The sequence below is a fragment of the Pseudorca crassidens genome, chromosome 4, assembly GCF_039906515.1.
Source record: "Pseudorca crassidens isolate mPseCra1 chromosome 4, mPseCra1.hap1, whole genome shotgun sequence".
Taxonomy (NCBI): Eukaryota; Metazoa; Chordata; class Mammalia; order Artiodactyla; family Delphinidae; genus Pseudorca; species Pseudorca crassidens.
In genome coordinates this window covers 111,925,674-111,941,765 of record NC_090299.1, presented here as the reverse complement: position 1 = coordinate 111,941,765, position 16,092 = coordinate 111,925,674, and the positions used below count along the sequence as shown (strand labels likewise).

Below are 16,092 nucleotides of genomic sequence, written 5' to 3'. Positions count from 1 at the left end.
AGGAGAGGCTGACAGATTATGTAGTTACTCTGGAAAGTGACAGACCAGGACTCAATGTATGTTGATGTTATTGGCTATGGGCAAGGAACACTTTTCCTCTTATGACTCTGCAGCTGTAAAAGTAATGATGCAATTCAGAGCAGCTTAGAATATTATGGTGGCAGGTATGGGTACACATAGAAAAGCAAGAGGTGCTCTGCTTCCTCCGGTGAAATGAGCCAGCAGAGACCTACCTTCCCAAACACTCTGAATCCCACATTTGTCAAGTTCTTTCAGCTTAGAGTCTTCTGCTGGTGTTGTCTGGTCCTCAGAAGTAATGATGAGCTGAATCTGAACTGAATGGAGAAGGTGATTTTCACCATGCAAAATTTGTTTGCGTAAACTTGGATTTCAGTTGTCTTTTTCATTTCTCTTTTGGCAGCAAACGTTAATGCTTGAGGACATGCTGCCACTCAGTTTTGTGAAGTACCAAATATTTGGTTTTTATCTGCATTCAGACAGAATCAGTTTCAAGTTGTTTCTGTAGATATTAAAACATAAATATTTAGATAAAACAAGTTTATAAATTATGTAATTTACTCCATCATCTGTGGAATTATGAATTTTTTTCCTATGGTAGATTGAAAAATTTATTGAACACTTACTTTGTAAAAGGCATCATAATAAGTAGTTAGCGCAGAGTTAGGGGATACATTAAAAATAATAGACATGGTGATAGTCCACTGTAAACTTCCAGTCTAGTTAAGAAGTAAAAAAATTAAATTAAATTCATTAAATTATTTTTAAGTAGAATGTTTTTAAGAAACAGAATTATTCAATGTAGTAAAAGTTGAACACGAATATGTTTGCGGCACCTTAGAAAAAAGAGTATATTGAAGTTAGAGATAGGTTCAGAGTAGGTAGATTTTAAACCAAGGATTAAGAGACAATCAACATGGGTTGGTAGAGATGACTGAATTAGGAAGGAGGAAGATTAGGATTATACTTTGAAAGTTGTCTTGTGTTATCTGGAAATTTCTTGAGATGGAGAACTTGTTTGATAATAATTTTCATTACAATATTAAAATAGAATCAATAAGTTACTTTAAAAATGTGAATGTGGCTCTGGTGAATGACTCATTTATTTCAAGTATTGGAAACACAACATTGCAGATGACAGAATAATTTTTTTTTACTATTTTTGACATTTGTTTTAATAGTGTATGATGTATACATATCATACAAATATGTGTATGATATACTTATGTATGTATATACACACACAAATATATATATGTATATAAAATTTTGTATGTGACCCCAGTAAGTTCCTTGATGTTCAGATAATATACTTTTTACAGTTAATTTTTTAATCTATCATCCTCAGGAGTGTGGATGCTCTTCATGTTTTATTTAAAGCATTATACTTCAGTTTACCATATCATGACTTTTTTATTTAGAAAGATATTTTTTTTGCTTCTATTTAAAGGCTAAAATTCTGAAAATAATATTTTTCAGATCTCTCCAGATCTTTTAATTTTAAAAAGAAAATTTGACTTTGTTTTGGATTGTTTTTGCAACACTTGTATTTGTGTCTTAAGATTCTTGTGATTTATTTTCAAAGGGGTGTCTGGAATCTATATTTAAAAAACCTGAAAAATGAGTCTTTTACTTATACACACAAAATAGCTGTTAATATTGTAGTCATACTTTGTTTATACATACTCCATTGAGACAGCTAATTAGTCATGATGAGAAAGATTATTCTATGATTTTTCCTCTTTTTCATTTATATTGTCTCTGTCAAGAACCATTATCATCCATCCATTCATTCATCCAATCATTTATTCTTTCATTTGTTCATCGAATATGTATTAAGTACCTACAATATTCAAGAGAATGAGCTGGTGTCTGGATGGGTGAGAAGAAGCCACAGAAGTGACTAGATCATGAGACTTTGGGAGACAAATATAGGAAATGTTAATTTCCATAAGTAAGGGTTAAGTAACGTGCCTTAGGAATTTGCAGATAACACAAGAAGATTTCTGACTTGTAGGGGGGTGGGGTGAGTGCTGCAGAAATACTTTTTCACTTAAGTTGACCTACTCCATCCTTGTTTTTTTTGAATGCAGGAAAATGTTTACTCCTCAGCATTTAGTAAAACAAATGTGATAGAAGATATCTGTTCTCAGCTCAAAATGCCTAGAATATGCCTGGCTTTTTCAAGACATTTCCCATTGTTAGTACTTTTATTTTTTATGGTTACAATACAGATATTGTTAAATACTCATTAAAATGACAAAAAGTATGAGGAGCTATCTGCCCTCAAAGCCCATGTTCTTTCCTTTCCTTCTTACTAAAGAAACTTTAGTTGCAAAACTGCCATGCTTTTTGAGAGGTGCTTATGATGGTCTTTCTTCATTTTTCTTTTGTTTAATTTGATATTATATTATTTTCAGAGGCAAAATCAGTGAAGGCTTGGACAATTTAAAACGTGTTAGTCCCGTAGGAGAGACATACATCCATGAAGGACTAAAGCTAGTAAGTTCTTTTACATTTATGAGTATGGGAGAGAATGTTTTCTTACTCTGTAATGAAATAAATTATAACTCTCTAGTAAAACTCAAAGACCCCATTACATGTTTATCTTAAAATTTAAAAAAAAATGCTTTTAGTTGCTCTAGGGATAAGACAGATAGAAAACATTTACCATGGTGATAAGAAAAGTTTGGTTGGCATTTTGCCTTTTATGGAATTTTCCATTTTCTCTATGGCTATATTCAGAGAACCACATTTTCTTTGTGGTTATAGTCAGCCAAGGCTAAAATTATTATCATTTAAACCCTATACTAACTACTCTCTAATGTGAATATATGTATATTTCAAATTAAAATAGTTAACACAAAATACCCTGTTTTAAAAGCCAGTTCATAATATTTTGATTTTGTCAGACTTAAAATTCAGCTTGATGGAACATGCTGGTTAAAAGTTAAGATTAACTTATGAGTTGGACAATTATTCTTCATTTTCAGGCAAATGAACAAATTGAGAAAGCAGGAGGCTTAAAAACCTCCAGTATCATAATTGCTCTGACAGATGGGAAGTTGGATGGTCTGGTGCCATCATATGCAGAGAAAGAGGTGAGTATTGAACTGAAACTGTTCTTTACACCCCAGTGTACTTTGCTGTATGTCTCTGCATGTATTAGCCTGACATTTGAATAATTCACCTCTCTGTCTTCCTCTCTCTGTCCCTCTCTCATTCTCTCAACAGGCAAAAATATCCAGGTCCCTTGGGGCTAGAGTTTATTGTGTTGGTGTCCTTGACTTTGAACAAGCTCAAGTAAGTCCAGCAGATCTGCAGCCTTTAATCTAAATCACATAACTGTCTTAAGGAGAGTTTATCAGATTTTTCTCACTGATGACTTATTATGACTCAAATCAGTCATTAAAGATTTTCTATAAAAATGGCCCCATGTCTTGAGCTCTGGGTTAATAATGTCTGAATTTGACAGGCTTCATTACCTAAGCAAGCTGAAGACAAAGCTCTAATTTTCTTGAACATTTATTCCATTTGAAGGAACTAAGATTGGAAAAGCTGTCGGGTTAAAACAATATGCATACTCCTCTTCTTTAACTCAACTGACAAGATTATCATGACAAGTCTTGTTCAAATGTTTTAGTTTGAAAACTCAACTCAGGAGTTCAGGGATTTGGGAAGTCTGTGTAGGAGAAATCTTTAATAATTTTCCCTAAAGAACCAATTTTTTTTCATGAATCTTTGAGGGTTTATGTATTAAATTTATTTCCCACTCACAAAATGATTTTACATTTAAATATTTGGTTGAGTGTGACTGAGGCTCCTGTGTCTCATGACATTTACAGCTAGTAGAACTCTGAGCTGTTTGGAAATTGAAACTTGATGCCAGTGTAAAGGGGCTGTGCCTGATCTCAGTTTATTTTTTTGTGATGCATTTAGAGTAACACTAGTCCCATCACCTTCAGTTCCTGACAGTGAATTAATCCTCTGGTGTAATTTTTCAGGTGAATGTAATTGACATGTAATGAAGTGTATAAAATGTTGTATGTCTCAACCACCTCTCAATTAAAATGTCCTCCTTTTTCTAAAGCTCGAAAGAATTGCTGATTCTAAGGAACAAGTTTTCCCTGTCAAAGGTGGATTTCAAGCTCTTAAAGGAATAATTAATTCTGTGAGTATTTCTCTGGGGTCAGGAAAGTCTCGTAATTTTAGATATATTTTAAACTATAGGAAGTAATCTTGATATACAGTTCAGTGGGTCATTATCTTGAAGAAAGAAGTTAAGAAGGAAGTTTGTTGGGTATTGCAAATGCAGGGAAATTGTAAAAGATCTGGATTTTGTTTGTTAAGTGAGATTTGGTATTAATTCTTGCAAATTGAGCTCTGTGAGCCTGGGTTTGTGATTTCAAGTTTAAGATTTTCATAAGCAGTCTCAGAGCACGCTTTGAGCATGGAGTTCCTCACTGTCTTGATATCTTGAAAGTTTTATGGGCTTTATAGAAGAGTAAAATAAAAATTTGGATTGGAATGTGTGATTGCTTCCTCCTCCAAATATGGTATTTCTTAGCTATCAGTCAGGCAACTCGAACGGGTGGCAGAGTATTTGACTGCGATTGTTGTTCTTTCCATTTTAATGATTAATAGTTTCACTGGAGCTCATAATATTTCTGTTTGGAATTCAGTTGAGCTGCCTCTGGTGATCATTAGAATCCGCGCCATCCTAAACAGGGTATGGGGAAGTGGAGTGATGAAACGCAAAGCAAAACTCTTGGGCTTTCACAGCTGAGGTTTATGTTTCGTTTTACTGCCTTTTGCTAGAAGCACCAGGAGCAGTTGCTATTAAATATTTATGATATTTTGGTAAACAACATCCTAAAATAGAAGTATGAGAATTATTAGAATTAAAAACCTAGAATTAGAATATATTCTCTAAGCCAAAGCTTTTTCTTTAATCTTTGGGTATTTCTTGAAGGAAAAAAAATCTCAGGTTTTTTCTGACATTTGGTTCTGGAATTTAAAATTTGTTTTTAAAAATCATGTTTTTCAGAAACTGAGATTTATTGAATTTGCTTTTGGTAGTATGTAGGCTTTTTTCCTCTTAATAAATGGATCTTTTCAGGAAAAATATACAATTTGATTCTAAAACATATCAGTACGACTAGTGGACAGGCCAAATATAAGTGCAGAATGGAACAGAGATTCAATTATTTTAGGAGTTTACGTATGTGTTTAGTTTCAGGAAAAAAATTCAATGTAAAAAAGTAATAAATACTTTTGTAGGTGGATTCAAGGTACATACTCTACAACTGTGATTTGTTTTACAATATAGGAAAATGTATTGACAATGCAAAAGGGAGGATAATTTGACCCTGTAAAAAACAAATCAGTGTATTGTATTTTAAATAGAATTTTATTGTACTTGGGAATTTGTAATTATTTTTATATTTATACTGGGAAGGAGAAAAGACCTCTGTGGGTTTTCCCCTTTGCAATTTTTTTTTCTCTATATAAAAGGATTAATTCAAAATTCTCCAGGTGACTAACTGGCTTTTGAAAACTCTCTTTTTGTGGGTTATGAGTACAAATATCTCCTTCAAAGAATTAGTAGTTGACTACTGGAGGAGATAAAGTTGTTATTGTTTTATTATATTTATTTGTTCAATTTCACTTTTTAAATTTGTATAAGAAAAATTTAGAATGGAATTTCGAACTACAGTGTTTCTCGCCTGAAGTTCTTGATGGACTTTAGCTCAAGTATGTTATGTCGAAAGATTTAGCATGAACTTAGACAAATTTGCGTTATTTTAGCTACACATTATGAACAAAGCCTCTTGAATTTCATCTGGAGGGGGCTGATGGGTATAGCTATCATCTCATTATAGTTAAACTGCAGCTATTTTGTCACAAAAGGAGTTGTAAGTGATCCTGAGCGAAGCCAGACTCTGGGGAAACCCTAGCAGTAACTTGGGAGAGTAGGCAGGTAGACAAATGGAGCATTACAATCAAAGTTGATCTCACTAATGGTTGAGATTTCTATCAACATGATAATAGCTTGGGATTTCTGCCCACTTTGTAGAAATTTAAGGCACTAAATCAAGCACTTTATCTCTCTTCAAGGCAGAGATTGTACCACCTCTGGTAATAGACAAAAGCTGTACTTCTGCCTCAAATTTGAATTACCCTTTATATTTACAAAGTACCATCATATCTTTAAAAATTACATATGGTATTTAAACACATATAGTGTATTTCAGGGTAAGAGCTGAGAGAAGAGAATCTCTCTCTGTTCTTTATGGTTTACCAAACTAATGGGTAACATGGTACTGTGGAATGTATTTACACAAAGCTAAGCAAATGGAAGAAATCAGAAAATTTAAATCTTTCAGATGTTTGGTACTCTGAAGGCAAAATATTTGCTAAATTGATTGATAATTTATTTTTCCTGCTAGAAGTTACTTAAATACATCTGGCCTTATTGTCAGTGCATTAATTTCCCTGAAGTTAATCTTTAATTGAGAAAAAGTGATAAATGGTTTTCTTGTTTTCTTTGTCCTCCCTTCCCCTGCCCACTAAAATCCAGTGACCTAGATGGTCTGGTCCCCTTATTGTAAAAGACATCACATTTTGTTAAGGCATAGTTTGTTTAGAATCAATTTTTTAATCAGCAAGGATAAGAGTTTAATTTTGGAGCCTTTCTTCATTATAGTTTTTTGGAAAAAGAAGAAACACTGTAGTAGTTCTAACTTTTATAACTTCAAAACAAGGGACTGTAAAAGGCCTTTGTTATGAACATATTAACAACTTAATACCTTTTCTAAAATTTATTTGATTCGGAAAATCATTTTAATGCTCTATTTTAATTTGGAGGGAAATGTATCATTTCAAAATTTTTAGATTTCTATCCCAGCAAACATGATACGTACATAACATTTTTTGTACTGTTGGTTTAACCTCTACTCTTAATTAGCATATATGAGGGTTTAGAATTCATTATCTCAAGGAGGTACTTGTGAAAACCTTTTCCTCTTTTTTACCCTCCTTTTCCTGTTGTATAATGTATTCTTTCATTTCCTCATTTATTGAGCTCTTACTATGTTAGGGCATGGTATTAAGCTTGGAAGAGGGGACACAAACTTATATAAGACAAATTCTTTATTCTAAAGAGGCTGGAAAATGACGATTCGAGGTTTGGAATATGGTGGCGCCCTGCGAGAATTACAAAGTGTGGGAATTTGGAAAAGGGAAATTTCAGTGAGTCACCCTATGTGATAAAAAGGAATCCTGTCATGCAGTTTGTGTTAAAATACCAATATGGCTACAGTAACGTTGGCAGAGAGGTGGAATGAGTTTGCTTATATGAAGTCATGGGAGGCCTTTTGTGGTGGGATCTGAACTGTGCTCTGACAATTGGAGTAGATTTAAATAGAAACAAGGAACACAGAACTTCAGAAACAGCCTGGGCTGAATGGCTAAGGCACAGGAGGGTTTGGCTTGGATGGTGGAATGATGTGGGGGATAAACATTGGTAGGTAGGTTGGATCCAGATTATGGAGACCCTCAAATGTTTGAGTGGTGAAATGGCTCTTTTTGCATAAGTAGTCGAGGAACCATGGAAGATTAATTTAGAGCATGAAATTTATAACAGTGAAAGTTTAGGTGGAATATGCTTATGGTAATGTATGGGATGATTTGAAAGATGAAAAGCTGTGTTATGTCTCTTTCAATAGTGCTTGTGAAACATGGTGAAAGGAAACCTAACATAGTGAAGACGACATGAGATTGGAAAATACGAAGACCTGAGTGTGGGTTCCAACTCTGCCACTGCCTAGCCATGTGACCTTGTGTACCTCCTATAGTGTAATCTCTCTGAGTTTTACAATTCTCATCAGTCAAATGAGGATAATGATATCTATATCAGTGAATCGTTTTGTGAATTAAATTAGATAATGATTAAGAATGATCTAACTCAGAGGGGCTGACTTTAAAACATGTGGTAGGAAACTAGGAATGGCTGGAAGCTAGGACCATGTAGGATGGGATTATTGATCCTTCTGTAGGGTAGTCCACTGAGAGAGATGGCCAACATTCTAAATGATCAATGACTTAGATCTAAAGAGGGGTGGTATTGATATGTGCAAGGATCAGATCTAGCAAATGGGTCGTAACAACAAGGATTTCTAGATGGTGTAGCTGCGCAAAGTCAAGTATCTGGCTGTGCCCTAGTTCTGAATTCTCAGGGCATAGGTCTAGGACCCAGCCAACAACTGGAAAAGAAGATTCAGAATTCCCATGGCAAACGCTATGTAGAATTTCAGAATCCTCCATTCAGAAAAAAGAGCCACAGTTCTTGTGGGGGAACTTGTGGTGCTAATTAGTGATTCAAAGTAGAAATGTTACTTTGTTAAGGGGAAACCACAGGCCCAATGGCCTATAGTTCCTTAGGGCTAATTTCAGGCACTGGGATTCTGGGTCTTTCACAATAAAACTAGGTCAAGGACTGCAAGGGAAGCAATTAATAAATTCTCTGCTCTGGTCAGAATTATGTCAGGAACAGGGTGGGGCTGAACCTCTAGGTATGAAACTGTTTGATCTTTCTGAGCCAGGCTCTGAAGCGTCTGGCAAATATTAGCTGGCAAATGCTAGTTGTTGTTGTTAAAATTGTGATGGCTGTGAAAACTGGAAATAAAAAGGTAAATGTGGGAAGCTTTAAAAAATTAATAGAACCTGGGAGCTCACTGGATATAGGATGAAAAGGACGGAGAGGGCAGTCAAGTGTAACCTGGGCCTTCCAACCCTGATAATATGAGTATCTAGAAGCATTGAAAGTGAACGCTGTTTTCACAGAGGGGTCAGAGTGTTAGAGGACAAAGTGGAATTGGGCAGGAGGGCAGGGAGAGAAGGTGAATTGGGCCTGGGAAGAAATCCCGGTGGGGGATGTCACTGAGGGAAGTGGAGATCCAGGGAAATGTTCAAATCAGAAAACTGCAGAATTGAGTCATTCTTCCTCCTCTTGTTCTTTCTCCTCTCCCTTGCCCACCAACACAAGGATATAATTCTGTTTTCCACAGATCTTAGAATTGTTAAACAATTATATTTGGTTTCTTGGAAAGGTGATTGTAGAACTTTTATTAGAAAATAAAATTGTATTCAAACTAGGATAGGTCAGACTAACCTGTGAGTACCATGTGGTTTGTAGTGCAGTGTTTCATAAGGCAGTGCTGTGTAAGAGAACATTAAAAATAAAACAAAACCACGATTAGTGAGTAACAGGGAAAGAATAAAAATCAAAGTGATGTGGAAAAGCCCCTCCTTTTTTTCTAAAAACAAGACCATGAGATGTTTTACTCTTTCCAATTATTTCCATAATTTGTTTTTGATAGCACACCTCAAAAATATTAAGCATAAGAGATAAATCAGTTGTGAAGCTGTTTTTATAAATAACCCTGATCCAAAAGAATTAAGAACACTGCATCCTAGGGGATGGCAGCAAAGTTCCTAAGTGCCTAATGGGGAAGTAAAGGAGCCTAAATAGGAAAGGAATGACTCACACGTGTAGGAAATTTAAATAAAACTGTAATAGATTGTTTACTTTTTTACTGAAAAAAGTAAAATATACATTTAAAAAAGTAACTTCATTCATAGTGCTGGAAATATAAGCTTCATTTGATCTTTGGAGCCAAGTTGTTTTTCTCAGTAATACCTATTGTCGTTATTATTATTTTTAAAAAGTATCTAAGAAAGGTGTCTATGTTTTAATGGAATGAGAAGACATTGCAAAATCATTTTCTCTACAGGAAAATCATTTTCATAGAAGAGGGTACCTAATAAACATTCTGACAAGACTTTAGCTTAAATGCTTTTAGCAGGTTCTGCTATGAATGTCGACTGCTTAGTTGTGGAAATGTCTATTTATAAAATTATGGTTTAATGGAAAACCTAAAGTCTGAGCTAACTATAAAGATATATTCACAGGAAAAAAAAAGTCAAACTGGTACAACTTACTCAAAATTGGAAATCAGTTTCTAGGACTCCTTTTAAAAAGGACTGGCTGTAGCATGAGGCTCACTGTGCATCAGATTCTTCCGGGCTTCCATTTATCCAAGGATCTTTAGTACTGAATATAGATAAGGTGTCTCCTTATAACATCTTTCACATTAATGGTTAGGAAGGTTGGGACCATATTTCCCACCTCCTCCTTTTTTTGCCTAATACAGTGTTGGGTTAGTAGTTATTGCCTAATTCATGTTTATCAATGAATGAATAAATAAAATCCATGCTTCTTGAAAATATTTTTATATTTTTAAAATATAATTATGGTGTGTTTAAGCATTAAAAAAATCATCTCCTTTTTTCTGCCAGAAAATACTTTATTTTGAATTGACTTCTGATTCCATATTATTTTGACTTTATCCTCTTATTTATATTCCACTGTATTAAGACTTCTGGTTACAAGTGACAAAAAGCAAGTTCATACTAGCTTAAGGGAAAAAAAAAAAAAAAAAGAGAGAGGTATGGGCTTATCTAACTAACTGGGTGGTCCAGAGGAGGAAATTGCCTCAGGTACAGTTAGATCCAGGGAACCAATCCATGTTCTTAAGGTCTCTCTTTGTAAGTTTTGCCTGTGATTCTATTTGCCTCATTCTCTCCTTGTTCCCATGAGTGGCTGTTGAAAGTAATTGCCAAGTGTTTCAGCTTACATGGGCCTCAATTAGCAAGCCCATTGGAAAGAGAGAGCTGTTGTCTCTGGGCATCAGTATATTCTGTCCCAGTTAAGGACTCTGATTGACTCAGTTGAGTCAAGTGCTTATTCCTGTAACAATTACATAGTCAACAAACATATTTGGACCAGCCTGAGTAACATGCCCACCCCTGTGATGAAAGATTGGGAGCAAGGTGGAGAGGGCTAATGATTGACAGCCTCACCAGGACCACATGGAGTAGAGACCAGTTTTCCCAATAGAAAGGGAACACTTCATAGATGTGTAAGGATGAAAAAATGTTCTGGGTAGGGAAGAAAAATCAATAGTATTACAGTCCACTGTATTAAAATACATTTAAAATATTTTTGACATATTCTAATAAGGCACTCCATTCCTTCTAAATTCCAATTAACTAAAAAATACAAATAGAAAATTTGCTTTAAAATAGTCATTTAATTTACTGAAATTTTATAATCTTGACATCCTTTGTCCAATGGTCTATTTGCATTTGCATGATAATTTTACTTAATAATAACATTATTCTTTCCTTCTTTCTTTAGTTGGGATTGTAGTATAAGGAAATCAAATCCATTTTGGAAAAATAATTACAGTTTTTTGTGATATTTTGTGAGAAAACCTAAGTGGTGGCATTAGGTTACATAGCGAAAATTAAGTGCCAAATGTTTGCTTCTTAACATTAATCTGTTGGGCTACAAAAGAAGATGACCTTTAGAGCCTCACTTGTTTTTGAAAGCAAATTCAGTTGAGTCGAAGGACATTAAAAAGGGGGATAAAATGGTTAAGATTTATGATTAAATGTACCATCAGTGTAAATTATGATGCGTAAATGCGTAATTTCTCAGTTATATCTCATTTTCCCTCCTGAAATAATAATTCCTAATTTATTTGGAAGCATATTTTTGAACTTACTGTGTTCAAGACACTTTTCTGATGTTGGGTTACAGAGATGGATGTGGTACCCTTGACTTTTCTGAGCTTACAAGTTTTAGGGATATGTGTTTGTAAAGTCAATAAAACTGATAAAGCTTTTTTTTTTTTTTTTTTCTATGCTTGTTGCATAGGGAAATAGTTTATTTGCCACTCTGGATTTCTGAAAAATCAAATAGAACAAGTATAGATTTATCATCCTTGTCAGGTCTATTTCATGTTTTATTTAATGAAACAAGGGAGTGGGTAAAGAGGACTAATATGAAATAATATATGCATCAAAATGAAAAACATGTTGGGACTCAATTTCTTTAGATTCTGAACAAATAGTACATTTATTATTACTTTACCCCATAATTTCAGTGCACTTTTTATGGAAAGTCTATTTATCCTTTAGGAAAGCATTAAATGATTATTCTGAGTTTGTGCTGAACAAAAGAAAGGAAAAAAATCAGAGACATATAAACTTTTGTTTCATATCACAATCCACTTTGGGGCGTATTTCTATGGTATAGTGAGAAAGGAAGACCTGCTATTATGATTTGTTATGAAAACGCAACTTAAGAACTTAAGAACTTAAATGTCGTTTCGCTATTTTCTTTCACAATTTGTGATATGGGCATAATTTCACCAACAGTATAATCAGAACTACTCATCTGTTATGTTTGGAACAGAGAGGAGTAAAAGGCAATGATTATAACTTACATTCTTCCCTAGATTTATTAGAGTAAAAGTTTGTTTAGAATTTGTCACTTGTGCTTATACTACTCACTTACTTGCAAAGGGAGAGAAAATCCATATTTAGAAATGGGTCAGTGCAGAACATGCTGTATTGAGCAACTGGCATTTTGGAGCTCCAAGCATTTAAAAAAAACAAACACAACAAAAACACATAACTACAAATTGCAATTGTTTTTCATTGACGTATTACCTCTTAGAGAAAAATATATTTGGTAGGAATGTTTCACACCTAGAGAGAAAATAAAATCATATCTGAATGTTGAAAGGTAAAAAAGCAAACAAGAAAAGATTGTGAGAAACATCTTTCCAGTTGTTTTAGCTGCTTATTTTATGCACATGTGTGGCTAATTACTAAAGCTTCATTTTAGGGAGATCTTTTTTGGGGAACTAATGCTGTGCAGTGATTTTTCCTTATGAGATTTAAACTTGGAATGCTTCATATTTGGGATGAACTCCTGTAGTGCTTAAGCTTCTCAGTGAGTCAGAAAAAAAGTAGCTTGTGTTTTTAGACCTTATTATTATTATTACTGATATTTTCTGACATGCTGTATGTCATGGAAATTAGCAGTTTCTATTTGTTAGGATACACTGAAGGTATTTATAAATTATCTGTAACGTTCTGTTGTACATTATGTTGTATACTCAAAGTCAGTGTTAGAAAATTATTGCCAGAATGAATATTTTGAATTTTGAATAAGGTTAAAAATGTTGGAGATGTTTGGGTAGCATATTGAATTTAAGTGTGAAGAAATAATCTGTTTTTTGGGGAAAATTTTTTTTATTTAGAATTGACCTTAAAAAAGAAGGTCACATTCATTCAATGGGACTTAATATCCTTTTGCTCTTTCACATATACTATCCAGAATCAGCCCTCTTTTTAAAAGAAGATGCATATCTTAAATTTGTTTCTTTTCATGTTGTTTTTATTGTTTCTTTTTCTGTTTGTTAAAAAAAATTTATTTTTGCATTTGGCTCAATGCCTTATGAGCGCCATTGATTACCAAAATTTGAACTATACAAATAAGTTTTCCTTTCATTGTGTGTGACCAAAGATGTGATTTGATTGACTCAAGTAGCCCCTCATTAAGCTCTGTAATTTTAAATATACTTAACTGTTCATTGTTACATACCCCATTTATTTGTCTTATAGCCAAAATGCTTGTGCTTTTTATTAGAAAGTTTTGCATTTACTCTTCTATTAATTCAATAAATATTAATTGAGAAGCTGCTGTTTATAACATTGTGTTATATACCTTTTATATTAGATTGGTTTTAAATATGAAGTATTATTATTCATTATAAAAGTTTTTACATAGTTTCTTCTGGAATGGGCTCTATTTTCCAAATACAGTATCTTTACCATCACCATTTAGAAATTGCAAAAAATATAGATTTTTAAAATCTGTCTTGGTTTATACTAGTTGTAGGAAGTGGGTTTTTGTTTGTTTGTTTCATTTAAACTGCATGCTTGATCTTCAAATCATAAGACCTAGATATTGCTCCCAAATTCAACATGAACTTCCAAGACACTGTAGGTCCTAAGTAATATTTTACTTCATCCCCCCCATCTTAACTAATTCCATGCTAAATTTTATCTTGGATATAGCCCAACTATAATTCTCCACTAATTAATCCCATTTTATCTTCAATGCCAGAAGAAAAAGGCCACAGCTATATTCATTGTATGCATTTTTTAGGGCCATGATATGGCTTTTACTACTCCCTACATGTTCCATATTTGTCATTATAGCATGTCCCTTATGTAAACATGTTCAGGAACTTACAAGATCTCAATATGGTTTCATATGTATCTTACAAGATACTCAAAATATCGTTGTTTCATATGTATCTTAAAATATCTAAGAAAGAAGAAATCAAGTCTGATGCTATATGGTTGTTTCTGCTATAGATGTTTCTGTGATTAACACTGTCACTTCACCTGGTTATTTTTCAGTCCTTATAAAGATCTGATCCTAACCCTATAGTCAAGCAGGATAAGAAATTGCTTCGTGGCCACTGGGATTCTTGGAAGAGGTGTGTCTCTGACTTAGCAGCGGTTCTCACACGGCCACAAATCTTGCCAGATCTGGCTCCAAAGTGCCTATCTGCCCCTTGTTGCTCTGTATGCAAATTGGGCCTTTAGTGAAATCCTGCAGCCTGACCACATGCACTAGACGCAGACTCAATCCAAATTAATTTGGAATATGCCTCGAATATCCAGGGTGAAACACCATTCTGATACTCCAAGTCGAACTTCTGGAAAGGGACAGCACAATGGAATCTACTTTCATCTCCTGCCAAACATCTGTATCTCAGAGAGCAGCAGGCAGAGCTGACTCCTAAGGCTGCATCTCGTCTTTCCACTAACCAAAACTAACCCAGAGGGGGCCATTACCAACCTTATCTTATCTTACCCACTCCCTTGACAAGTAGAGAAATTCATGTTTACGGAGTTCACCAAACTATTGAGAGGATTCTGATGATCTAAATTATACAGAGAACGTATCGAAATTGTATACAAGTTAGAAACAACAGAAAATAAATAGCTATAATTTGTAAGGATGAATGCTATTGTTCCGCCTACAGTTTTATCCCAAACAACTCAGAAGAGGGGAAATACTTGGATTTTCACTTTCTTATGACATGTATTCAAGACAAATACATCTTAAATAGGATAGAAAGTTTTGATAATGAGAAACGACAGTGACTGTTATAGGGATTAAATACATAAAACCATCTTTAGGCATTTAATTCACAGTTTGGGACAACAAGCTGGAATGTAGACATTTTACACAAAGTAACAGAATTTAGAATTCTATATATTTCAGCCTCTTTTCTATTATAGATTTTTATTGGTTTATGAACACAGGTCTTGCAGATGGTCTTGTGTATACCATCAGCTGCTCTGCCTAGACCTCTCCCTCCTGGAAGTTCACACTTTTATCTCCTACCCAACCTGTGCCCTGTGGGTGTAACTGTAGGCTGAAAACGTTTAAAGACCCTGTGGTTCACAAATACTGGAGGGAAAGAGACTAAGAAAAAGAGTAACAGAGGGACAGACATGTAGGCAGACCTTGTTTTCCAATGTTGGCATCCCATTTTAGAAAATGTTTTCCCTCATGCTGCTTGCGTTTCTTGCTTTTCTAATGTTTATGTTGCCTGCATTTCCATGTATAGGGATTTTCATGGCTTAACAAAATATCCTCCTGAGGCTATAATCCTGTGCAGGTTGTTCGAAGGGTCATGCATTCACATGTTGACATTCATATATTAGTATGAATGCGTTCATGACATGAGAACAGCTATGTTGAAGTAGAATATTTGGGGAGATAGGGCAAACGTGGATCATGATTGTGATTAGAAAAAGAGTGTCTCTGTGTGTCTAGCAACCCAGGTGAGACAATGAGAGGGGAGGGACAAAGACTCATTTAGTCTGTATCAAAAATTTGCTGCTCCACATCAACAAAAAAATAGAGAAAAACCAAACCAAACCAAACAAAATCACCAAACTTCTGCCTTCTGGCTCTGAATGTGCCTTTCTGTTTCCAGGACTCAGGCAAATTCTAGAGTTTTAGAACTATAAAACCTAAATACCACTGACATCATTACTTTTATGGAAAAAAAAAATCTGTCCTGGGCTTTCCTGGTGGCGCAGTGGTTGAGAGTCCGCCTGTCGATGCAGGGG

General features: G+C 34.5%; 1 protein-coding gene across 3 annotated transcripts in view; it reads left to right on the top strand.

Annotated features, from left to right (window-relative positions):
• The window catches only part of ANTXR2 (ANTXR cell adhesion molecule 2), a 163,700-nt gene that overhangs the window by 15,744 nt on the left and 131,864 nt on the right, over positions 1–16,092 (top strand). For all 3 annotated transcript variants that reach the window (XM_067736358.1, XM_067736357.1, XM_067736359.1), the window contains exons 4-7: positions 2,439–2,520; positions 3,012–3,119; positions 3,253–3,321; positions 4,109–4,189. In XM_067736358.1, the coding sequence (XP_067592459.1) occupies positions 2,439–2,520; positions 3,012–3,119; positions 3,253–3,321; positions 4,109–4,189 (340 nt within the window). The remainder of the gene's footprint in view (positions 1–2,438; positions 2,521–3,011; positions 3,120–3,252; positions 3,322–4,108; positions 4,190–16,092) is intronic.